The following is a 26,338-nucleotide window of genomic DNA, read 5'->3' as shown; positions in this document are numbered from 1 at the left end:
TTCTAGTAGAATAGATAGCCAGGAACATTCTCTTTGCTTGTTTTAGCCTCAAATCTCATAACTAAGATCTGGTAGAAACTGACTAAATATACATGGTTACAACACTGCAAACAATTTTGTCAATTAATCTTGCACTCGTTGAGTCTTCACATTTATTTTTCTGTAAAAATAAGTAAATCTTTGGGGTTTTTTAAGAGCTCCAAAATTTCAAATTAGGTTGTGAAATCCACATCTCACTATACATTTTATTCTTGAGATTATTCAAAAAATTTTACAGAAGTACCAAGGCAGCCATTTTGGCTAACAATCACAATGATATAAATCTTAAAACTTTTGTGGGGGGAGAAGGCTACTCCTCTTACTAATGCCCCTTGAGAAAAAGCTATGTTAAATATGGACTAAATGCAGGGCTAAGAGGCAACAGGTTCCAAATTCAGAGTTACTAACTCCTGTGATTGCAAGTCTCTTTAAGGTTGTTTAAAAACAAATCATGACATCAGGGAAAGCTGAGGATTTTCTTGTAACTCAACATTAACCCCCAGTGTGTGCCCTTTGTGAGTGACACCGCACTGCTCTTGCTTGCCAGGGGAATGGAGACCTACAGAGGAGTATGCAGTCTTCTGCGGATTATGTCTGCCTCCATAAATGAAGGAGGTTGTGAGGGTTTGCTTCCTCCAACATACACTTGGTCCTCCAAACCCATTCTCTTATGGGTCTGTTTGATAGGAAACTGTGATTTTTGGTTTGCCTGAGCATTATCCTGCAGTAAAGGAATATTTCTGCTTTTTATTAGTTACTGATATAGGGATGCTTCCTCACTTCTATATCACCAGTAATCTTTTGCGTTACAAAACATTGCAAACCCTTTTCAATCTTCCTTATAATAAGCCCTGATTCAGTGCCATTAAAGTCAATGGGAGTTGAAGCCCATAATTTATAGAGAAATGGTCTTGTAACATGTCCACAAACTTAATCAATGTATTTCTCCTCTTTACTGTGTATTGCTTTGAGATCCTCATACCTACTAGTTTTCCTTATACCTTTGTAATTCTTGCTGCTCCTGCTGTTCAAGCAGAATGTAGAATATTCTACTATTAATTTATTCCCTCTTCTTTTGCATATTTTCAATTGATTCTACTTGATAATTAGTTCTTTCAGAGTCTCCTATCCTCTGTACAAACCCTTTTTCTATATGGACTATTTCCTTACCGTTTAGCTCTGTCTTATCTTGTATTCCTCACTATTAGAACTTTTTTTTTCTTTGAAGCTACAGGTTCATCAAGCCATGATGTCACATTGTACTAGGTGAGTGCATGGGAATATATGTGTGTATATTAACATTGTTCTGATATGTGCAATTCTGTGCATTTCATTTGTGTTGAGTTGTTCAAGTGTTCTCTACATAGGGAGTGCAGAATATCTCTTCCTAATCCCCTACAAATAATCAGTTTAAATCCTGAAGTCTCTTCTTAGTTTGCATAACTGTACAGGTAATAAGGTAGTCCATCACTTTTTAAAATCCCAACAAAGTCCCTCAGATGTTTGTTGATTGTGTGGTGGGGGTAGGGGCGGGGAGGAGGAGACAGTTACACAATCTCTTAATAGTTCATGGAGGCTGTTGAAACCAAGCATTCACTCTCTAGTGGCTCATTATACTGCATCCACAGCACTCCCAGGCCACAACAGGCCCTGGGGCTAGACCAGGACTGAAAATGGAAGTTTAATCTCCTGGATAGTAGTGTCGGTTGTGTTTGGGGCAAAAAGTTAAAAACTGAATTCTATGGTCTGAAAATTTTAATGCATCAAGGGGGGAAAAAAAGCACCTCATGTACTTCTAGCACCAAATCTGGTGCATGAGACTCAGACTGACACAAGATAATAGCTTCTTAAAAAGCGATTATGATCTATCAGCTCAGTAAACAAGTTAATAAAAAGGGGATAAATATGGATTCATATAGTACAAAAATATGTATAACAAACTAGGCATTTTCCAGGATAAACATTATTTGTTTTTACTCAATTTTAAATCTCTATTTTACATGATAGACCATAACAGAATTTCTAGGTACATGTTGAACATGAATTTCACATAAATGTATTTACCCAGTATACTAGTATACTCCAAAATATGTTTATTACTTAGACCAATACATGCATATTTCTAGGCCATCTTAAAAACTGCCTTCATATTTATCTAAAGCTCCTGTTCTGGTGCATCATGTAAAATAATATTGTAACTTTTAAAATGCCTAAATAGTATGTAGATTTAACCACAGGAGATGTTAGGGGCTAATATTATCCTTTTTACAAGTCTTTTAAAATTAAAAGTAACATAACACATGCTGCCTACCAGACCATTAAGTTCAAATTTTAACTCCAAATAACAGCAGAGATTGTGAAACAAACCAGCCCAGAAATTCAAAGTTAAAACTGCTGTATGTTCCTCACTCAGTTTGCTTTCCTATAATTATTTCCCCCTCTCACTATGAAGTAAGTTTAGGATGGAGCATCAATTGTAACTCTGAATACCTTAATTTTGTGTTTGTGTTTTGGATGAAACACGTTTTTACTTTGACATTTCCATATTTGCTATAAGTTTACACAAGAATAAAACCTTCAAAATTCCAATGTTTCTTTATGGTCCATAGTATAAAAATTATTATTTTCATGATGGCCAAATTAAAACGGGCAAATGGGAAATAAAATGCCAGCAGTATGAACCATGGTAATTGACAATCAAGTCCTCACATTGTATCCACAGCATATTTTATAAAATAAACCCCTGTTGCCAATAGCATTTCTCCTCTGTTTAAGTTCTCAGAGACCAATGAGTTTTATAATTATCTCCAAACTATTTTCTCCAGAGTTACTTAAGCTCTCTCTAAACAGCTGGGTGTGCTGCCATGCAATATCACCATCCCCTCCACTTAGTTCAGCTTCCAAAATAACTTCTGTTGCATCAGAGAAATCTGAATAGGAGCGAAGAATTTTATCTGTTGGGGGAGAAAAAAAACACAAACAATTAAAGTTCTGCCACAGATAATTTATATTGCTAGAATACATGTTCAAGAGGCAATTTGTAATGAACATTAAAGTGTCTGACTTGCAGATAATCAAATATATCTTCTAATTCAAATGGTGGAAAAAGTCCACTGCAAATTATTATTTATTATTTGTATTGTGGTAGTCTCCAGAGGCTCCAGTCAGGATTGGGTGCCCCATTCTGCTATATGATGTATGAATATAAAGACAATCCCTGCTTTGAAGAGCCCATATATATCCTGTATCCACATCAGGTTTTGCTAGATCCTAATTTTATTTTCCCCAAATATGGAAAAATGTGGCAGGTGAGAGCTGTATATTGATTGTTCTCATATATTTCCTTATCCTTGGCAAAAAGCTTAAGTGGGAAAAGGTTAAAATGCAACTGCATTTTAACTTTCTTTATTGCTTACGTTGTTTCTCCAACCTCCACTTCCCAGCGTACTAGTGCATTGCATTTTCATTAGCATGTATACCTCATGATTTAAAAAATAAAATCAATCAGATTTCACACTTACCTCCAGCCAGATCAACTTCTGCTATGTTGGAGCGCAATCTCCACCTTATTCTTCCACTGTGAAATGTCTGACTGTTCGTTCTAATGGAAATGTTGTCTATTTTTAGACCAACTGACCCACACTCAAACTTCCAGCAGATGTAAGAAGAGGATGACCCTTCTTTTCGGGCTAAATAAACCTAAATGGAAAAACATCATGGTTAAGGTATTGAAAGATGGATGCTGAGCCCAGATCAAATGAAATGTCTTTATAAGGGCACTAAACCTTGGCGTAAAAAAACTTTACCTTATTCCTGTTTTTACAGTGATATTGGGTAGCTGTACATTTTCAGTGGAGTTTACTTCATTGAAATAGTAGGGGAAGATCTTTAATGTGCTGCGTGGTATTTTAGCAACATAGACACATACTGTTTTAAGTATGTAGGGTTCTGCTTTTAAGTAACTACAATGGGCCAGATTTTCCATCCTGTTTTGGCTCCTTTGCCCTTCTATGGTAGCACAAATGGGATGGGAAAGCTTGTGTAACAAATAAAGAGATGTGTGGGACTCCTCAACTGGTGCAGCTGGCTTTGTGCCACCCTTTCTAGGCCTTGGCATGCCAGCAGTCAGAGAGGGGATGACTAGAGTCCACTACACTCCAGCAACCCCAATCACTGTAATGATCTTTTGGGGCCATCAGCAGCTTAGAGTACACCTGAAGTTTCCTGCCTATATTACATAGCCTCCTTATTTGTGCCTACCTGTTTATACTGCTACCCTTTACTGAAGGAACTGCAAGCAGTCTGAATCTAGAAGGTTAAAATCCAGTTTACATTCTCACCCGAGTGCAATTTTTTTGGAAGATGGTTAGTGTAGACTGTAAGAAAGAACCTGAGGATACAAGGTTTTAAAAATCTGATGATTTTAGATGAACAGGTTCTTATGTTGCTCCTTACATTGTGCTTATTAGCACCATGTGCTGCAGATGGTTCTGGGGGAATTTGGCCTATTAAATCCTAGTTTTCTTCAGCTAGTTGGGTCTAATTCTATGAAGTTTTACCTCAGGGACATGTTCGTTTACAGCACTGCAGTATAAAAATAAGGTGGTGATTACTGCTAATCAGGATACTAGCTAAAGGATCAGCAAATCCACTTTACCTGCATCAGTTTGCCTTTCTTATCTTTCTGCTTTGCACTGCAGTTGGTATTTCTTCTCTACAGCTTGTGGACTGAGATCCATAGTTAGCTTTAGGATAAAAAACAGTTACCTACCTTTTGTAACTGTTGTTCTTTGAGATGTGTTTCACATGTCCATTCCGATGTAGGTGTGCAAGTGCACCGAGCACAGCTGTCAGAGATTTTTCCCCTAGTGGTATCCGTCGGCTTGGCGCTGGTGCCCCGTGGTGCAGCGCACTCATAGAGCCGGTATAAGGGGCCCCCACCAAGCCTGGGGAGGTCTGTCTTTGTCTTTGACTTTGTTCATCACTTCCCACATGTTGTAATCGTAACGACCCAGCAACACCTGCTGGTTCACTATCCCCAACTGGAGTCCCCCCATCAAATAGACCTTCCTACCCAGAAGGTCCATTTTCCTGGGCTCCTTTGGATTGGGGGTAAATCTTATCTGACCTTGGTGCTCCTTTTTGTTAGCAGCCGCCACAATGAGGGACCCAAGAGGGGAATGAGAGAACAAGAACTCACAGCCTTTTGCGGGCACAAAGTATTTTCTTTCTGTTCTCTTTGCTGTGGGTGGAATGGAAGCAGGAGTCTGCCAAGTGGCCTTAATAGGTCCCAAAATGGATTTGTGTAAGAGCAGGGCCACCTTCATAGGGGCTGTGGCCAACAGAATGTCTAGGAACCCATCTGATGGTTCCTTAATGACCTCTGCCTGCCAGGGTTAGAGGCCACCCACTTTAACAAGTCTTGGTGGGCCCTTACATCGTCCTGTGGGGGGGAGAGCCCCTTGAGCATGAGCTCGTCCTCTTGAGATGATGAGGAAGAGATGTGCACTGCCATAGTGTCTACTGCAGCCTGTTCCCGAGGCACAAGAACTTGGGTACTGGTACTGGTTCCAGTACTGGCATCAGTACCAGGGAGTATCCCTGCTTGGGCGCCGGTGCTGGGACCTACTCCGGCATCAGGACCGGTACAGGGGGTTGGCTCCTGAGTTTACCTGTGCGTCCCTGGTGCCACAACAGTCTCCGAGCGCACCAAGTAGGAGCACCGTGAGCTGGTCCCTTGGCCTGGGGGAAGACCCCACAGGTTCCAAAAGCCCCACTGTAGGGATGCCAGACGCCATGGGCCCAGCGCCTTGGGTCATCCATGCTCCCGGCACTCCCAATGATAGCATTGTCTGTGGAGACTGACACAGAGTCTCCTTTCGGTGCTGGTGTCTTGAATAGTTGGATCCCGAGTCTGAACTTGATGAAGATGACGATGTGTAGGTGGAGGACTGTGGTGACCATGGTGGGGCCGATCCTCCCGGTGCTGGAGATCGGTGCTGTGGAGACATCTCTGAGGAAGCAATGAAGGGGGTTTCCCCCTGGAGGTTGGTCTTGAAACTGGCTTAAAGGTAGTCAATGCCGTGGTGCCACTGAGTGGTGCCACTGGTGCCGCATCCTATCTCCCATCTGGGCTCGGTATCGACAAAGTCATCAGCTCATTAGCAGCTGCATAGGCTTCTGGGGTTGAAGGCACTGCAAACTGGTCTGCCCAGTGCCAACCATCTGGTTGGTTGAGTACTACTGGGGTCTGCGGTGCCGATGCTTCTGCCAGTGGTTGCCGCAGTGCTGGGGAGGGAGAGCGGCCCAGCACGGATCTCACTCTATCCCGATCTGCTCGCTTGTCTCCCTTCAGTGCCAGCGAGCAAGTCTTCTCCGGTGGCCTCAACGTTTCTTCTTCCGTACCAGTGAGGAGGACCAGTGCCGAGAGCTCTTAGCCACCAGCGGAGCACTTTGTACTGATGCCGAAATATTCGATGCCAAGTCTGATCTCTGCTCTGTCTCAGCGCCGCCTCCATAAGTAGGACTTTCAACCTTGCTGCTCTGTCTTTCTGTGTGTGTGCTTAAATTCCTAGAAGACGTTACAGCACTCTTTCCTGTGACCCACTCCCAAACACTTGAGACAACTCAAGTGAGGGTAACTAGTAGGCACAGTTTTGCCACACGAAGAGCACTATTTAAACCCTGGTGCCCGAGGCATGCCCCAGTACCGGGGGAGGGTCAGAGCACCTCTCCGGGCACGGAGAGGAGTCCCAGTCCTATACTATGACTACTTAAATGTACTGAAACTACTAAACTATCAAAATCTAACTATTTACAATGAAAAATAGTGGAAACCACTAAAACACTTAGCTCAAGATAAAGAGGGGAAGTTCCAACAGCTGAACAGGCAGTCAGAAGGGACCGAGGAGCGCGGGCTCAGCGGGGGCCCCCTATACCGGCACTATGCGTGTGTGGCGCCAGCACCAAGCCGACAAATACCACTAGGGGAAAAATCTCTGACAGTTGTGATCAGGGTGCTTGCACACTTAAATCAGCGTGAGCATGTGCAAAACATCTCAAAGAAGAACTTTACCTTTTGGGTCGCCTTTGTTGGTTTCCTCTCCCTTCATTCCAAATTAAAGGATGAACCTTTTTTTTTTTTTTTTAATGAAGGCTTCTCTTTTTCCACTGCATGCATCCGATGCAGTGAGCTGTAGCTCACGAAAGCTTGTGCTCAAATACATTGGTTAGTCTCTAAGGTGCCACAAGTCCTCCTTTTCTTTCTGGACAGCTGGACTCCAACTTCTTAAGTGGTACATCTGCTTAAGTTAAAAGACTGAACATTCCACAAGATGGCGTTCTATAGAAGTGCCATATCACATCTACAAGCCTGATGGGTATCTGCTGTCAGTTTTCCTACCCACCCCCAAATTCTTCCAACTTCATGGAAGAGCTGCTTACTGCTGGTAAACTCTTCTTGCTCAGTCACACATCAGTGCTCCCTGCTCCACTTGTTACATATACCCAGAGTAGAGAGCTGAGCAAAAGAGCAGATATATGTATTTGAACAGAGCACTCCCCTGATTAGTGGCTAGTCTTTTTTTTACCTGGACCATATGTTTCTTGCAAAAATGGGAAGTCTGATCATATGAGTACCTGAAGGTGTGAGGTACAGCCACAGTGTTTGCAGACGTGGGAAGGCTGGGGAGTGCCCAGTCTGATCTCTTACCCTTTCCTGTTCTTCTTTCCTCCATTATCCCACTCTGTTGCATCTTCTTTTACCCTTCATCTTACCCTCTAGCTGTTTCCCTCCTTTCCTCTTTGTGCACTTCCCCATCCTGTTCTTCCATGGTGCTCTGACAGGCTGTTGTATACTGGGCCAGCACAGCAAATTTCAGAGTGAAATTAACTTCTCTGGTAAGCTTAATTTTCCATTGTGGAGAGGAGGCAAAGCCTGGCCTAAGTTGGTGGTATGACTGGACAGAGAGAGCTGTCAGGCTAACAAGATGTTAGGGAGAGCAAAACAATAGTCACTAATATAGAATGCTCAGCTCCATACTTGGTGGCTGTTTGCTAGTAAATGTCTCCTTCCCCAGTTTAGCCTTAATTTCCTCTCCCTCTTTAGATTTGGAGTGCATGATCCTTCCGTTGCTCAGTGTGTCAGCAGATGGGAAGGGTTTAGGCAGGGTCTTCAATAATCTGAGTAACTGACAGCTTTTTCCCTTCTTGCAGATGGAGTGTAAGGTTTAGCATAAGGAATTTCTTCCTTTTTGTCTGTGTGATGAAGAGATATGATATACTACAAAGCTATTTCACCACCGCTGAAAAAACAATTTAGACTCTTTGGAAAGAAATATTCCTTATTAATACATGCAGTATTGTGCGTGTCCATGTGAACACAGGGAGAAGGTAGGTCTTAAACTTTAGTGCTCCAGCAGGGTTCTTGTTATCTGCAGAGAAGTCAGTCATCCCATTCTGAAAGGCAAGCTGACTTTATTTCCAATTTCTCGTATCAGTTAACAATCTTATCTGAAGCAGGACAGTAAAATTTGGCAACTCCAACTGAATCCTTAAGCATTAAGAGAAATGTGATGCAAAATATGCTTAGTAATTTTAGACTTTAATAGCTAGAGGATATTAATAATCTAGAAAATTCTACAGAAATTTATTTAATTCCAATCCTTACCATTTTCCAATCCGTTTCAACCTTTCTCCATAGAGACTCAGTCTTCCACACACCTTCCTCCCAGCCAGTGATTTTTTCATTATTATTGGAAAGTCGTGTATAGCTGTCTTCCACTATATTGTAACTGAGGTGGAAGAGTTTAGAGGTCTTCTCTTTCCCAGATGGAATAAAAATGACTTCTTTTCTCCTCTGAACAAAACCAAAAACTATACATTGGTGTTTTGCGATGTATTTGAAGGGATCATGCTAATTTTATTTTTTCTTTTTTGTTTAGCATACACATCTGGCAAATATATATATTTGATAAAGCAGATCACCATGCCCTTAGCTATTCTATAAGCAGTACACCAAAGAGGTCCACAGTTCTTTATGAAAAACTGTATAGTAGCCAATTAAAAAATACTAGAATGTTTTTTTCATTGAAAAATGTTTGCCCCAACTTAGAAATTTTACATTACTTTGCTAGAATATAAATCTTTCACAGAGAAAGGGGAAGTAAAGTATTCTAAAATAACTGAAACCATGAGTCTGTCTACAGTAAATAATAGTTTACAAAAGATTTTTCATGTTCATGTATAATATGGGGCTGTAGGAATTAGGTGTGTTAAACAGATTTAACACACTGAGAAAAAAGCAAATTATTAAGCTATATTAAGAGAGCAAGCATAGCTCAATGACTAATGGTGAAAGCTACAGCTAACTATAGCAATTTACAGAACAATGTCTTTCTAAATCTGATAGGGAAACAAAAATAAAGATCGGCTTTCAAAATTAAGGGTAAGTGTGAATTTGATAAAGATATTCAGAAAACAAGGGAAAATGGAGTATATGCACTTAAAAATTGATTTCTAATCATCCTTCATATCATGAGATTCAGTAAGACAGAAATAAAGTCCCCTAAAATATGTATAGTTGAAATAAACTCTAGTATCTCAAATCTGAACATTGCTATGAAATCCATTAGTTCCATTTAACTAGCTCTAATTCAGTATTTAGATTGTCATCCTCTTTACATCAAATGACAAGATCACTAGAAAAGGATGTGCAAAATGTTAGGAATAATTGATACCTTTGTGTACTGGCCTATCTAGAATGGTTGTTTTTAGGAAATTGTCTCTCCGCATAAGGAATTAAGAACATTAAAAACTCCATTTAGCCAAGAACCTTGAGGTGAGGGGGGATTATGTAAACATTAATTAATCTTACTTTGTGGGAGTTGCAGTTACACATTCACAGTGGGCCTTGATTTACATTTTATTCACAAAAAAAGTTGGTAGAAAATTGCTCTCCAGCTTAATTAGATTCCCCAGAATTCTTGAGGAAATTGTCAACAACTTAATGTGTTGATTTCCCAAACACCTTAATTTCAGTTTTCTTAAATTTCCTGCTTTTGTTATGTTGTAGCTTTAATCAAAAGAATGTCACTCATTAGCCTATAATTAAGAGACAAACAATTTAGACCCACCCCCCCCTAAAATGATCACCAGTTGACAAATTAAATACCTCTGAACCTATTTCACCTCTGGCTACTCTCCAAGCCATTGAACCAGATATCCTTCCTCCAAGTTCACCAGGTTTAGGAGTTTTGGGAGAAATGAACTCAACAAGCTCCACAATTATCCTCTCCAGGAGCACTCTCTTTCTGCTTTCTGACATGGACTGTTGTCTCTGTCATAATAAAAAAAAAAAGTGCAAAAAACCTCAAAGAAAAAATAATCTTTCAGATTAGTTCCAACTGTATCTCAGCCCTGGAATGACACCATAAGGAAATAAACATGAAAGAATCTAGATTTAAACTGATTGTTAAAACATTAAACTGGGATCACATGCATTAATATGCCTCAATCCTAATTGTATAGTTATTGCATGGCACTGTGCAGTGACTTTAAAAATGTTTGAGTGCCTTAACTGCATATGTCCATACCTTAATCTGTTTGGGTTTCTTTTAAGGTAAATTCTAACTGAATTTCATGGGATTATAATGCATGTGTTTTGCATCATTAAAACATCCTTGTAATGTATTGTATTCTAAATTACTGATATGTAGTGTCAATCTTAATGTATTTTTTTTGTCTGGGAATAGAAAAAAGGCATGATTATTGGGTCAAGCCTTTCTTCTACACCGTGGACTGTTCCAGTTACCAGCGATCTTGGTTTGGTGAATAAGTCTAAGCATAAAAATTACATAAAGGCTGAAAGAGTAGATTCACAATGATGCATGCCATTACAAATGCAGTATGAGTTGCATATTTTTAAGAAGCAACAGAATTGAGTAAAATCATGCCTTTACACTTCAAGATAAATCAAGTGAGCCTAAAGAAGTCTGGTATGTAGAACAAGAATTATTATATAACCTACTTTTACCATATGATTAAAAAGGGTGGGTTTTCTTGAGAAAATGTCTTTAAAATGCATTTGACTGAGAGTCCATTTTTGTCTCAATGATTTCCATATCAAATATGCTAAGCTGACCTTTAACACTTCTTATTTCTTCATGGACAGTCCTGCAAGCAGCCTGAGAGTTGAGTCAGGCTGAGTTCTTCTCTCACAGCCAGTAAAAAAAGTTCTGCAAAATGAATTAGGCCCTCTCTTACAGCTATACAACTTTATGGTATTAAAATTATGGTCTCATTGAAGTTGTGCAAGTCAACTGTTTGCACAGGTATAATTGATTGAAATTAGACTTGTCTGTTGATACACAAGAGAGAACAGAATCCAGCTCACTTTCTCTGCAGAGCCAACAGGAGTAAAAGGTAATAATTTCCTTTTCCCTAATCAAAGTAAGGAAATATGACTGACTATGCAGAGAACCGACTGGTAACTGACAAAAATGCTATGCTGTGATTGGTCCTGAAGTGGTCTTATATAAAATCACAAAGAATGTATAAATAGCAATATTTAATTTTTTTGTAGTACACAGAGACCTTTATCAGGACTGGGCTCCCTTGTCCAGGGAATTTACATAGTCTGTTTCCAATACATGTCATTTCAATATATCAGTTGAGGTAAAGCTACGTACCAGTTTATTAAGCCTCTCTATGGTTTCACGCAATGCTGCTTCTTTGACTTGTGTCCTTCTAGAAAGTAATTCTTCGTGTTTACAGGAATATCTCCAGGTGACATCAACAACCTCAAGTATAAGTTGCAGAAGTTAAAAAAATACATATATTCTGCCTCTTAAATATGTGTATTTTCAATAGACAACATGATCAAGAGACTGTCTTCCCTTACAATAATCTAGCAGATCCCATTAAAATGGTATACTTTGCACAGCTTCTTTCTCAAGGCAAATTTGTATTTTTATTTCATAACATATTATTATCCCTACCCCTACCTCATCCTTGGAGAATGCAATTACATAGGAGAGCTTCTTTCCCCAGCCAATCTCATAGAGAAGAGGTTTATCACAGACAGTTTCACAAGGGTCACAATGAAGCCATCTCTGCTGGGATGAAGAATATACCTCAGTCCACACATGATCTGCATGAGAGACAGGCCAAGGAAAACACTGAATGTTTTTTAGATGGGTTTTCTGTTCTTACAGTTTGAGATATTTAAACTCTTCCAAATCAATTAAATGGGGAGCATAACATTACTCCTGAGGGCATTCTGAGCCAAAACATTAAATTCTGTGCCAAAAAATTTAAAATTCAGTGCACAATATTTTAAAATTCTGCAAGTTTTATTTGTCAATAAATAAATGCAGAGGCTCCAGTATGGCAGTGGGGAGTACAGGCCACTGGCTGCACAAAGGTGGGAGATCACCCTGCAGCCTCCCCACCCCCTACCCTGGAGACATGGACTCAGTGGTGACCCTGACACAGCACAAGGCCTGGGCCTGCCCCGGAAACACCCTGGGACCCTGCCCCTCTGCATGAGGCACACCAGGTTCTTTTGAGCGCCGAGACGTGGGTGGGATCAACCAGGCAAGATCCAAGTGTGGAGGGGCTCAGTGTGGGGGGATCCAGGTGTGGGATGAAAGGATTCTGTGTGGGATAATCTGGGTGCAGGCAGCTCAGTGGGGTATCTAGGTGTGGGGGGATCTGAATACACAGAGTCTCATGGGGGGGTTCCAGGTGCAGGGACTCAGCAGGAGCTTCTGGGTGAAAGTGGTTGGGGCTAGTAGAGGGGTCTGGGTGTGGGGGTCTCATCGGGAGGTCTGGGTACTGGGGAAGTGGGGCCTGGTGGGGCAGGGGTCAGGGTGCAGTTAATTGGGGGTCAGTGGCATGGGGATGTGGATGTGTGGGGTGGGGGTGTGGCTCTTCAGGGTGCAGGTTTGCGTGCAGAGAGCTCAGTTGGGAGTGATCTGGGTGCAGGGGTGGCGGTTCGGAGGCAAGGGGGTCTGGGTGCAGGAGGGCTCCAGATGCAGGGGTTGAGGGTCCATGAGGTGAGGTTTGGATATGGAGGGCTAGGGGGATTCTGGGTGTGTGGTGTGAGGCTTGGTGGGGGTGTCTGGGTGTGAGAGGTTTGGATGCATGGGGGTTGGGTGGATCGGGGAGCAGCTCCCTGTACAATGACCCCTCCCCTGCAGCTGAGCGATGGGGGCAGGAAGCAGGGGAGGATGCTGAGCTTCCTGCAACTGGGGGAGAATTCTGAGGGTGAGTCTGACACAGCCCCAGCCACTTTTTCCAGGGGAAGAGGAAATCCCATCCTCTCCTGCCTCTAGCCCAGCCGGGACTAGCAGCTGATCCCGGCTCAGGGTAGGAGCCACTGGTTGGGGTGTCCCCAACCCCATGGTGATTTACCTCTCCACTGGCTGCTCTGGACGCCTGAAACAATGTACCTGTGCAGCTAGGGAGTGGTGCGTGACTGCTCTTGTAGCTTCCCTTTGCTTCCCTGTCAGAATGTCATTTTTCTGCAGGGAAGCAAAGAAATCTGCGGGGGACATGAATTCTGCACACACACAGTGGCACAGAATTCCCCCAGGAGTAATAACATGGAACTGCGTAGAGGGAAGAATGCATTTTCCGTTTATATGCCTTCAGACACATCTCCTTTTAAATGTGAAAGCACAAACAATGAATTCTGCTTATTTTCACTGAAAGTAGGAGAACCTGAATGTAATATGTAATGTAAGATATAAAGATTTCATCATGTTGAAAACAGCAGCCTTACCTCATTTGTAGAATATTTCATATAATCAGACAAAATGGAAATTTAACCTAGATTTTGTTCATAAGATACTGTGAAACTTCAGCGGTTACCAGTTAGCTAACATGAACACACCAATCTAATGATTTTGTAAGTCCCATTTTTATGCATGCTTATACTAAGTTTAAGGTGTTCTAGAGCATTAATACCTGTTGAATCCCAGACATATCTAGCTTCAAATCCTATAGCTCTGCAGCACAGTGTAAAACAGTTAGCCCACTCTCCACAACGCCCACGTCTTGTTTCCAGAAGTTTCTCAGGATTATTATACCTAAAAAAATTAAACATTATTCATTGTAAATTATGTGCTTTCTACCAGTTAATGGACTTTAACAGGAATATATATTTTCCCCTTCCAAATCTTTGAACCATTATACAGTAGAACCTCAGAGTTATGTACACGAGAGTTATGAAATGATTGGTCAACCACACACCTCATTTGGAACTGGAAGTATGCAATCAGGCAGCAGAGACAAAAAGAAAAATACAGTACAATACTGTATTGAATGTAAACTACTAGAAATAAAGAAAAGTTTTAAATTTTTTTGGACAAGGTAAGGAAACTGTTTCTGTGTTTGTTTCATTTAAATTAAGATGGTTAAAAGCAGCCTTTTTCTTCTGCGTAGTAAAGTTTCAAAGTTGTATAAAGTCAATGTTCAGTTGTAAACTTTTGAAAGAACAACCATAACATTTTGCTCAGAGTTCATAATTCTGAGGTTCTACTGTAGTCCTCCCATCTGTTCTCAGTGCCATTGACTTCACACTAGTTGCTGAAGATGATTGTTGCACTGGACAAAATTAACATTTGGATGACCATCTCCTTGCTTCTTAGAGAGCTAAAATTCTTATTTTAAAAAACTTGTTCTTATTTTAAAAAACTCAACTTAAGTAGGATTTGTGTACCCTAACTTCATTAACAGATGTCAGCACAATTCTGAAATTAGTACATATCTGCTGCTACAGTCAGCAGAAGTATGCCCTCTTTTGTGGGCTCCCCAAGAAAGTGCAATGGTTTATTTATTTCTTTTTAAAAACCACCTTGATAATGGCATATATATTAATTAAAATAATTATATACAGAAAATGTACTTGGTAAGATCAGTCAAAGATACTCTGTTTAAAAACAGGGCCCTCTTTTTAAATGCAATAATTTTTTTAAAATTAAGCATTCTAGGCTGATTGGTGATAAAATATAAATATCGGCGCCCACAACAATCCCATGGTACTCTTTAAAATGATCTATGTATGTATTACAGTAGGGTTTTCAATCTATGTAAAACAAAATACAAGCAACGGTCTCCCAATAATTCACAGAATACACAAATACAAAGTAGCATTTTAGAAAATCCAAGGTTATGCTTACCTTGGGAATCTATTGCTGAACTGGCACTGGTTACAGTGATGATTTTCAACTCTGTTTGCATTCCATCTCAGATCTTCATCATTAGGTGGTAAGAGACCTTTAGGCTCTGTCTGACCACCACATTTGCTGCAAGCAAGGTTATTCACCCACTGAAAAAATTCACCCTTAAACCACTGCAAGAGCTCCAACAACAAAAAATCATCTTCATTCACATGGGTTCCTATAATATTAAAACATAGTAATTCAAACAAGATTAACCAAGTTCAGATTCATTTGACCTTTCCAATATGTACATAATTACTGTATCTGGACCTTTATCATAACTAGAGTTGAAGTATCAACCAAGACATTATTATATAGATGCTATTTTTTAAAAAATAAGATTTTAAAGATTGAATAATGGTAAATCATATTTTAAAAACAAGACAAGCAGCCAAAAAGAAATTTAGAATAAGGAATTGAACAGAAAAGGATTGAATACAGAGAAATTTAGCATAGAACATAATAACTCTTATATTTTTCCAGAGGTATGGAATAGCTTCTAATCAACAAATAACAATTGTTTTGACTCCAAAATCCCAAAGGTTTTTTTTTACCAGAAGCTAGTGGCAGTATAGCCAAATATCTCTAGTACGAACAGACTTTTATAAATTGTACAGAACAGTGCATATTTTCCAATAATTAAGGTTTGTGAACTACGTTTTGATTTCATTCATAATTATTAAGCAAATGTGTCCTTTCAGTTCAACTTCTCCAAACTAGAGATTTGCTGTCTGGCCCCATATCTTTCTGTTGTCCAGCCAGTTCCCCTATGCTTGAATAACAGACTCTTCTGTCCTGTTCTTCTGTCTATTTGCAGCAGGTTGTAGAGCCTTCTTTCCTACAGTTATGAGAAGGAGTAAATAACACTTCTTTATTTACTTACCATCTGGAATAGCCTCATTGCACCTAACTGACTGATTTTTAAAATCCAATATTGAGACCCATCTCTTCTTTGTTCTGATTCCTTACCACCTTTAACTTAAAAATATTTTGAATACTATACCCTGAGTCTTCCTCTCTCCCCCATTCATAAATGTTCTCCATAAATCTGACATTTGCTCCTTCATAATCTAGATCACATCACAGTCACAGACGTTAATGCCTATACGATATTTTATTTGTTTGCTTGTAGTTTGCATTTACAAACTGGACTAGCTGTAATATGATATTTTTATAACAACATGCTATACAAAACCAAAGTCGCACTATATTTTCAACATTCTGAAAAAAAGATGTGATGTGCAGAGATAATCCAGGGTGATGAACTAGAGTGACTCGTATTAAATGAGGATCTTTTAATACAGCTCCCGGGAAGCAGACAGCATGACCCTGCTCCAGCTCCTACATAGTATACGGAGGCACGGCCAGGCGGCTCTGCGCGCTGCCCCATCTGCAGGCGCTGCCCTGGCTGCGGTTCCCGGACAATGGGAGCTGTGGGAGCAGCCCCTGTGGACAGGGCAGCACGTAGAGCCGCCTGGCTGCGCCTCCACATAGGAGCTGGAGAGCGGACATGCTTCCGAGAGCTGCTTGAGGTAAGCAGTGCCTGGAGCCTGCACCCGAGGCCCCTCTGCACCCCAATCTCCTGCCCTGATCCCCCTCCCTCCCTCTGAACCCCTCGATCCCAGCCTGGAGCACCCTCCTGCACCTGAAACACCTCATCCCCAGCCCCACCGCAGAGCCCGCACCCCCAGTCGGAGCGCTCACACCCCATCCCATACCCAACCCCCTGCCCCAGCTCTGATCCATCTCCCGCCCTCCGAACCTCTCAGTCTCAGCCTGGAGCACCCTCCTGCACCCCAAACAGAACAAAGGGCAATGGTCTCAAGTTGCAGTGGGGGAGGTCTAGGCTGGATATTAGGAAACACTATTTCACTAGGAGGGTGGTGAAGCACTGGAATGGGTTACCTATGAAGGTGGCAGAATCTCCATCCTTAGAGGTTTCTAAGGCCTGGCTTGACAAAGCCCTGGCTGGGATGATTTAGTTGGGATTGGTCCTGCTTTGAACAGGGGGTTGGACTAGATGACCTCCTGAGGTCTCTTCCAATCCTAATCTTCTGTGATTCTATGAATCATTAAGAAAGGGATAAATAATAAGACAGAAAATATCATATTGCTTCTATATGAATCCATGGTACATCCACATCTTGAATACTGCATGCTGATGTGGTTGCCCCATCTCAAAAAGATGTATTGGAATTGGAAAAGGTTCAGTAAAGAGAAACAAAAATGACTAGTGGTATGGACCAGCTTCCATATGAGGAGAGATAAATAAGATTGGGACTTTTCAGCTTGGAAAAGAGATGACTAAGGGGGGATATGATAGAAGTCTATAAAATCATGACTGGTGTGGAGAAAGTAAATAAGGAAGTGTTATTTACTCCTCATAACACAAGAACTAGAGGTCATCACATGAAATTAATATGCAGCAGACTTAAAACAAATAAAAGGAAGTATTTCTACACACAACGCACAGCCAACCTGTGGAACTTCTTGCCAGAGGATGTTGTGAAGGCCAAGACTATAACAGGGTTCAAAAAAGAACTAGATAAATTCAGGGAGGATAGGTCCGTCAGTGGCTATTAGCCAGGATGTCAGGAATGGTGTCCCTAGCCTCTGTTTGCCAGAAGCTGGGAATGGGCGACAGGGGATGGATCACTTGATGATTACCTGTTCTGTTCATCCCCTCTGGGGCACCTGGCACTTGCCACTGTCGGAAGACAGGATACTGGACCTTTTTAGCATTATAAAAATTTAAAATGTTCCATAAATGATTCAACAGAAATAGCATCTATTGCTTATATACTGGATATGCTTTGTGTGTATTTTACTGCTACCTTTTCTCTGAACTGTCTGCCAGAAACTAAATGAGGTAATTTCAATCAAAGGACAATTTTTCTTTCTGTTGGTTAGTGGTGAATACAATGATGCCCCTCTATGGAAAGAAAATTGCTACTATTACATAAATATTCTTCTCTGGGTTCATAAAGTACATCCTGCATGAAAGGCTCAGCACAAAAATGATGACAAATATGATCTGTTTCAACAAGAAATGATTGTTTGAAAATACCCAGATATCACAAAAGTTAAAAGTATACATAATTCTGGTCAATTTACATTGCTAATGGCAGGTGGCCAATGAAGATGAAGACAAGCATTGTAATCTCTTGTTCAAATGACCATAACTTTATCAGGGTAGTCTTTATGAGCCAAAATGTCTATGACTTTGACTTGTTCTTCAAAATCCCAAAGGTTTTTTAGATCTGCCTGTAATAACTGTTCTCCAACAGCACTGGTAATTTCTCCAGGAGGCTGTCTTAATACAACAGTGACAGATTTACAAGGAAACAGGCAAGGTAGATTATTTCTTAGCAACAGTAGCTACTCCCTTCCATACAGCCCATTCTCAATGGAGTCTCTTTCCATACAGCTTTTAAAATTAAAGTTAACACACTACCTCTGCATTTAAGTTGTCATTGCCTAACAAATGGCAAAGTTTTCCCTATACTCTTTTACACCTGAGTTTAAGGTGCGAGGTCTGAAACCTTGAGTGCCGCTTTTGACACATCAGCGGTAGAGGCTGGGGTCACATGAACACAAGCCCCATCCCCCTTAAAGAAGATGGATAAAAATCATTATTTTAAAAAAATATCAAAAACATCAATTTTTTTTGGTTTAAATCAACTTTTCAAAGTTAAATAATATTTCTTGTTTACATATTACTAGTTAGTTCTTTATCTCCATTTTAGTCTCAAATTGTTTTGTAGTAATTTCTTTAGTTTCCTAATTGTTAGAAGAATTTCAAAATTTACATAGTGATTTTTTTTCTTTTAGGTAATTCCATACTTTAAATGCTCAGTGAAAACATTTTAGTACTATTATTATGAGAACACAATCTCAAACATAAAACTGATAAGTGAATACCCCATCCTATATTTGTAGGGCCCTACCAAATTCACGCTCCATTGTGGTCAATTTCACGGTCATGGGATTTTAAAAATAGCAAATTTCATGATTTCAGCTATTTAAATCTGAAATTTCACTGTGTAATTTTAGGGGTCCTGACCCAAAAAGGAGTTGGGAGGGGTCAAAAGGTTATTGTAGGGGGAGGGTTGTGGTACTGCTACCCTTATTTCTGCACCGCTGCTGGTGGCATTGCTGCCTTCAGAACTGGGCAGCTGGAGAGCAGTGGCTGCTGGCCAGGAGCCCAGCTCTGAAGGTAGAGCTGCCACCAGCAGCAGTGCAGAAGTAAGGATGGCATGGGATGGCATTGCCACCCTTACTTCTGCACTGCTGCCTGCAGAGCTGGGCTCTTGGCCAGCGGTTGCCACCCTCCAGACGCCCAGCTCTGAAGGCAGCAGCGCAGAAGTAAGGGTGGCATGGTATGATATGGTATTGCCACCCTTACTTCTGCACTGCTGCTGGCGGTGCTGCCTTCAGAGCTGAGTGCCCGGCCAACATCTGCTGCTCTCCATCCGCCCAGCTCTGAAGGCAACGCAGAAGTAAGGGTGGCAATACCATGACCCCCCTGCAACTCCCTTTTGGGTCAGGACCTCCTCTATGAGAAACACTGGTCTCTCCCATAAAATCTATGTAGTATAGGGTAAAAGCACACAAAAGACCAGATTTCATGGAGAGAGTCCAGATTTCACAGTCCATGACGCGTTTTCCATGGTTGTGAATTTGGTAGGGCCCTATGTATTTGTAATCAACATAACCTTGTAAAATACTTAACTTCCACAAGTAAAGAAAGCTGAAATTCTCTGATACTCTTCCATCAGGGTATGCAGTTTGAAGTCAATAGGACTTCGGAACACAAGTCACTATGTTACTTTTCAAAATCCCACCTTTTGGTGCCTAAATCTGGGTATAGAAGGCTAATTTTACACTCCGTTTTTTGGAATTTTTTGGCTCGGGTGCATAAAAATTCAAAATAAATTTCTTAACGTCTTGAAAGTCTAACTGAAGCAATTTTGCTTTGAAGTGAGAAAGATTTTATGCCACAAAGAGTAGTTTTTTATTAAAAATACAGTTTTAGATCCTGATGCTGCAAACACTTATGCACATGCTTCACTTTAGGCAGGTAATCAAAAGGATTATTCATGTGAGTGAAGTCACATACTTGTTTGCAGGATCAAGGCCTTAACTTCCATTATTTTGGTTTTTGCATATTGTATTTCTATAAAATTTAGAAAAGACACACTACCAAAAGTGGTGTTTTAAAAAAAGAAACAGCATTTGGAATATAGTTCATTATACATTTTAAAGTAAAGTTAAAATAGTACAAGTTTTCAAATTAATTGTACACTGGCTCAAGACGACATGAATCAATTATTTAAAAATATAAACAATTACAAATACAATCAATTATTTAAATTGCTCTGCCTTTCCTTAAAACATACATACATTTATTATCTTCATTCTACTCCAGATGCAAGCAGCTAAGTAATATGTACAGAATCCTGCTGCCTCTAATGCTATTTGCTGCTAGTTCAGAAATCTGGATTCAAGTAAATTTCCTTTGCTCTCTCTTCCCTCCCCCCTTCCCCAGCCATGAACAGATGGACAGCAGATGGACATAAAAGAAAAGCATGCAAAGGAAGAGAAAATACAAAATTTAAGATATCAGTGCACAGTGGATGAGGAGAGGAAGGTGAGAATGGAAGACAGGACAGAGGGTTAATAAATTTAAGAAATGGTTCAGCTGAACTGAATTTATGAAACCTCTCAAAGACCCATCTGTACAGAATACAGGACTTTGCTTCAGCCCTGTGCACACATGAATTTTAAATGCATATGATGCACTGGTACTCAACAGATTAACCTGAAGGACCGAAGAAATGTGAGCCTCAAAATTTTATCTAATGTGATTTTAAACAAAGAAAACAAACCTAAACTAAGAATTAGCATTAATTCTCCAAGCACTTTTCTTTTTTTGACTAAGCAGATAAACTAATTGAATAAGATGGCATACTACATACATTCTGAATACTAGTGTAGTTTAAAACTAGTACTCTGAACTCACAAAAATATAATGACAATCCTAGTCTATAAACATGCACATTACGCCCAAATGTTTAACCTAGTATTTTTAGTGTCTCATAAATTGTCAGAACTAATACCTTCATCCACTTTTTTGGCTTGTGCTAACTTTTCTTGAGCTTTCTCTTTCAATGCTTGGACTGGAATAGAAGCCAATGCTTTCTTTTGAAGAGACTGGTTCTCATACACTTGCACATGCTGAAAATTTGATTGAAGGGTTTTAAAGAAGATTGTTTCAGACTCCTAATATGGAAAAAATATAGGTATTATTACAATCTATGCAAACCATTTTCTAATAATTGGATGATTTCAAAATATCTGATCTTGGTTCATTAATGTGTAAGCTTGTTTGCATATTTATTATAGAGTTTCTGATCATGACTCCATAGTTAAGGTTGCATTACAGATTTCAGTTAAAAGGAGTTTTAAACTGTAAAAATATGAGTAACATGGCTAAAACTAAAACATAGAATGTAAACTTTGAGCATGATTTGAATTTTTCATGATGGTGTGATTGAAAAATGGACTGACAGAAAGAAGTAAGAACTCAAAAATTGCCCCTTTTGGGCAATTTTACACTGCATTGTCTCACTTTTCTTTGTATGCCCTTTCCAAAGAATCTAAAATACTCAGATTATGGGATCTGTCCCTTGTGCATACTGTTGCCCCTCATGTGCTGATTCCTGGAATATCAGTTAAACATAGCTGTGCTTGACTAGAGAGCATTTTGTAACTTTTTAGCCATAATTGAAAATTTATGTATCAAGCTGAAGCTGCTGAATTTGACAACATAGCAGCCCCGGCCAAAGAGTGGGGTGAAAGAGAGTGAGTTAGCATACCTCTATACCCTAGGGGATAATTCCCTGAACTAGGAAGGAGGAGACCAAGAATTTAAAGCTAACTGTCCTTTGTATTTCCATGCAAGTCACAACCAGCAAAAAGCTGCTGAAAAAACCTTTATTGGAGGTAGTCATGCCTATTGTTAAGGCTTCTGAGCACTTCTTGTTATACGAGCCTGAGTGCTGGAGCGAGACTCAGGAGACCTGGATTCTAACCCCAGATCTCCCACCCTCAGCTTGTTCACTGTAGCACACTGCCTTTCAGATTGACTAAACCAGTTTCAGTTACTGTATTTCTAACCACTATGATTGCACTCCCCTCTTGTTGGGATTCCCTCTGAGACCTCCTTCCACTTGGCTTTCCTAGAACTTAGTTCAACTTCAGAGTCTGTCACTCATATTTTTATTTGGCATACAGCAAAGCTACGCTGAGTTAATCACACTCAAGCGTAGTGGGTGTGTATAGGGCATACCACACACCCAAAGTTACACTGCAAACCTCTTCCTTTATATACATTTACACATTATATTGCATTTTGCTATACAGTGCATCACATGTTTTGGGATTGGCTTGGAACAGCACACACTGTCCATACATGACTTACTCTTTACCTCATCTTATATTCCAGGCTCATTTTAGTTATTGTTATTTTATCCATTATAAATGGTTTCCTGGGTTTCCCCCTTGTTTTAACTAGTACAGACATTCTGCTTTCAGCCTACTGATAATACTGTCTCCCAAAAAATGAGGCCTCACCCATGTCCAATTAGTCATGTCAAGCCAGGTCTACACTTTTCAGAGCCAAGAACAGAATCCAGGATTCCTGATCATCAATATTCTACTGCTGACTAGTAAACAGTTGTGTAAGCCACTCAGAAAGCACATGTCAAGTTCTCATTCAGTGGCTAATCCACAAAGTGGCTAGCAATTATTAGCATAGCTCAAACAGTAATTGGCCTAAGCTAGCAATTTGAAGATCAAGGGGTTCAAAGCCTGCTACTGATTTATGCGGGCAGATGGCTCTGTGTGGTTCACAGAGTGAAAAGACTTCTTTTAAACTTTGTACTTAAATACAATCTATACATTATGGTGGGAATCAACAAAATATACGTGTCACATTTCAGCTGTTTGTCACACATTTTGCTTGTATGATGCACTTGTCGATGTGCGGGTTGTGTGCCTCTCCATGCCCGAGGCTCCGAATCTGATAGCTCTGAACTTCAGAGGCTAGTTCTTTAGCATAAACGCTAACAGTTCATGTTTTTAGCTCTGGAGTTCAGCCCTGGTGTCAATCACAGTGGTGGCTGTCACATATTGGCAGGTTTGAAGGTTGAGGAGCATGCTTCAGGAGGGTCAACGTAGTCAGGGGCACCTTAACAGCACAGCTTCTCTTTTCAATTCCCAAGCAGGTGCAGCTCCCTTTCTCCCTACTTCTTGGTAGCTATCCACTAAGGTACCCTAAAGCCTATATAAAAAACCTAAGAAATCAACTAACAAAAGTAATTTTTAGTAGCAATTAAGGACACACCCCAGCCACTTAAAACCTTAAAAGCATGGATATAAGAAGTTAAGGTAGAATGCTCTTGTATGCTCTGCCACCTTCGTTACCTACAACACAGTTGATAATGGACTCCAACACACCGTAAGACTTTCACTTGCTCATCCAACAAATACCCAAAAGCAATATACGTCCCAACTTCATCAAACCTGCACTCTCAGGGATATGCATGTTATAGGCATTAGTAACAACATTACTAATTTTCTTTCTCATCACCAGGGGGAAAGGTGTTTGACAGTTACTCTAAAAGCAAGGCTAAAGCCTACATCAAGGCCAGCATAGTCCGAGATCTGAGGTGCAAGCGATTTGGCATTGACAAAAGTGATTCATGGCCATTGCCACAGTCACAATGGATAGGCTTTACATACTTCTTCCTTTCTGAGAAAGAGCTCAGATTAGAGGTCCATTTTGCCATATTGTATGAAGGAAATAGGAATGGGACTTAAGGAGCATGACCTTGCTCATTTCTGATAGGGCCCCTGACCTGGCCACTATGCCCTCTGGTGCACAAATTATGGAGTACCTCAAGATTTGGTAGGGGGTCAGTCATCAGTTGATGTAGAACTCATATAAGTATCAGAGCATACAGATATTCATATCCTTCTGTTTCTTCTATGTGTTGTGTGGGGTAGGGAGAAGCTTACTGGGGTAATGGTGGGAAGCTATCAAGCTTAACATTGCATTTTCAAGCCATCTCTTTTGGCTCAGGAACTGCCAACAGGGCTTGGAACTGGTCTCATCTGGTACCATCCAGCTGCTAGATTTGAGACTTTAATTCCCCCTTCCTGCCGTGCACATTTACTAACAATGAAGGATCAACACTGAATTAGCCTGCGTGGCAATTCCCATATTGTCTACTTTAGCCTTCCTCCCCCCACAACAACCTTATGTTTTGTGTGGGCTGTTCACATCCTTCCTTTCTCCTCTCCCAGCCCCAATAAAAACCGAACAAATAAATAACCCATACATAAATTTAATTAAAAATGTTCACATTAAAAAAAATGAACAAAAACAAAACTGGAGATGGATATTTGAATGACTAATTTCAGCATGCTTTTGGACTTCAGACTTGTGTTCTTGTGCCTCAACATCTATGGTGTCTTTGCTGAGATGCTCCTTCCTTATTTCACATTTGCTGTCAGATTGCATCTGTTGCTTCCCCTCTTTTGTATAGCTTTTTTATGACTCTGCAGGAAGGAATGATGTTGAATCAGAAGGCTCCTCCTTCAGTAAGGATTATAGGGCACAGTATGCTCCAGGGGGCTTTCAAGAGGGTAGCAATTTATTGGCCTGCATCATAGATGGCCTTCACCTGGGGGAAATAGTTAATTTTAGTGTATGACCAACTGATCTACAAGCTTCAGCATCTGCTTTAGCTCATATACATTAAACCTCACTGTCCCTTGGCTTACAGACATCAATGTGGTTGTGGACAAGGACATTTATGCTACTAATTTAAGACAAGTGGGTCTGCCACCTCCGCTGAAAAAGGCTGTTACATCATCTGTACTACTCTGTTAGGCAATCTGCTGTTAGTTTGGTTAGATACAGGCAGACTGGTAGTTGCCTGATCAAAAATATCAAGTTATGAAAGCTTTTTGCCCATTCAGCCAGGAGCTGTGGATGTTGATGCAGAAGAGCATCCCTTCCAATTACCTCCAACTATTGGGTCCAAATGAAGTACATCTCTTGGATGTTGGGAGCTGATGTCGTTATTTCCATGGTCTGTTTCAGTGCAATATTCTACTGTTTCTCTTTTTGGCTTTTATATGTAGCTACAATCCAACTTCTACAAACTTATTCTGTGTCCTATCCATAGAATTATATATTCCTGAAGTTACCTGTTTGTCCTAACTTCTCCTTAATGATTTTGTTCAGTTTGGCTGTTTCCTAGGAAAATTCTGTCCTGAGTTATTGGGATCACTTTAAACCTAAAGCCCTATGTAACAGGGTGGTTTGCTTCTTTAAGAGTCAGAGAGTCTGGGGCCAGAGGCCCTTTAAAAACAGGTGTTTGGGCCTTGTAGAGAGGATTATCAGACCCAGCTGGGAAGGAGTCAGGTGACAGTTTGATGAGCAGTTGATTCCCATAAAGGCTGAAAGAGCTCAGTTGAGGAGAACTATAGAAGCAAGTTGGTGCTTGTGCTGGGGGATGCTTAAGCAGACTGTTTCTAGACTGGAGAAGAGCTGCCAGGAGGGACGCCTGTGGGTCAGGGGAAAGGTTGAACTGTTTTTTGGGGAGGTCTGCTAAAGACTGTCAATACAACCACTAAACAGTGCCCTGAAGAGACGCTAGGTGGGGCATTAATCCTTTCTGGGATGGGGAGACAAGCCAACAGACTACACACTAAGACTCTTTAATAAGGTATCTAGATTACAGATGTTGTTCGTGTCTGGACTGTATGAGTATTCACAAAGCACTCATTAAACTCTCTGTCACAGCATTCACTAGGCTCACTGCTAAAACTAGAATTAACTTGGGGCAATCACTTCTTCAATTGTTCCGAAGTCTTGGTAAGTAATCTGGAGGGGATAGTCCCTGGACGTTATAGGCAGCAGCAGTTTCTCCCTACAGAATGGAATTTAGAAGTTTACCAAAGCAAGCTAATGAGCTCTAAGTCCTGTGCAGTCAGATCTGATT

At 40.5% G+C, this 26,338-nt stretch overlaps 1 protein-coding gene across 1 annotated transcript in view; it reads right to left on the bottom strand.

Annotated features, from left to right (window-relative positions):
- Positions 1-231: 231 nt before the first annotated feature.
- The window catches only part of NGLY1 (N-glycanase 1), a 47,706-nt gene continuing 21,599 nt past the window's right edge, over positions 232-26,338 (bottom strand). Inside the window, exons 4-12 of the mRNA XM_077811256.1 lie at positions 21,383-21,545; positions 15,222-15,441; positions 14,008-14,129; positions 12,042-12,187; positions 11,727-11,837; positions 10,211-10,375; positions 8,708-8,896; positions 3,561-3,738; positions 232-2,993 (exon numbers count right to left, since the gene is read on the bottom strand). Of these exons, the coding sequence (XP_077667382.1) occupies positions 2,818-2,993; positions 3,561-3,738; positions 8,708-8,896; positions 10,211-10,375; positions 11,727-11,837; positions 12,042-12,187; positions 14,008-14,129; positions 15,222-15,441; positions 21,383-21,545 (1,470 nt within the window). The 3' untranslated portion in view covers positions 232-2,817. The remainder of the gene's footprint in view (positions 2,994-3,560; positions 3,739-8,707; positions 8,897-10,210; positions 10,376-11,726; positions 11,838-12,041; positions 12,188-14,007; positions 14,130-15,221; positions 15,442-21,382; positions 21,546-26,338) is intronic.

This window comes from Eretmochelys imbricata, chromosome 2 (assembly GCF_965152235.1).
Source record: "Eretmochelys imbricata isolate rEreImb1 chromosome 2, rEreImb1.hap1, whole genome shotgun sequence".
Lineage (NCBI taxonomy): Eukaryota > Metazoa > Chordata > Testudines > Cheloniidae > Eretmochelys > Eretmochelys imbricata.
The sequence above is the reverse complement of the archived record's forward strand: the minus strand, read 5'-3'. Positions and strand labels throughout refer to the sequence as shown.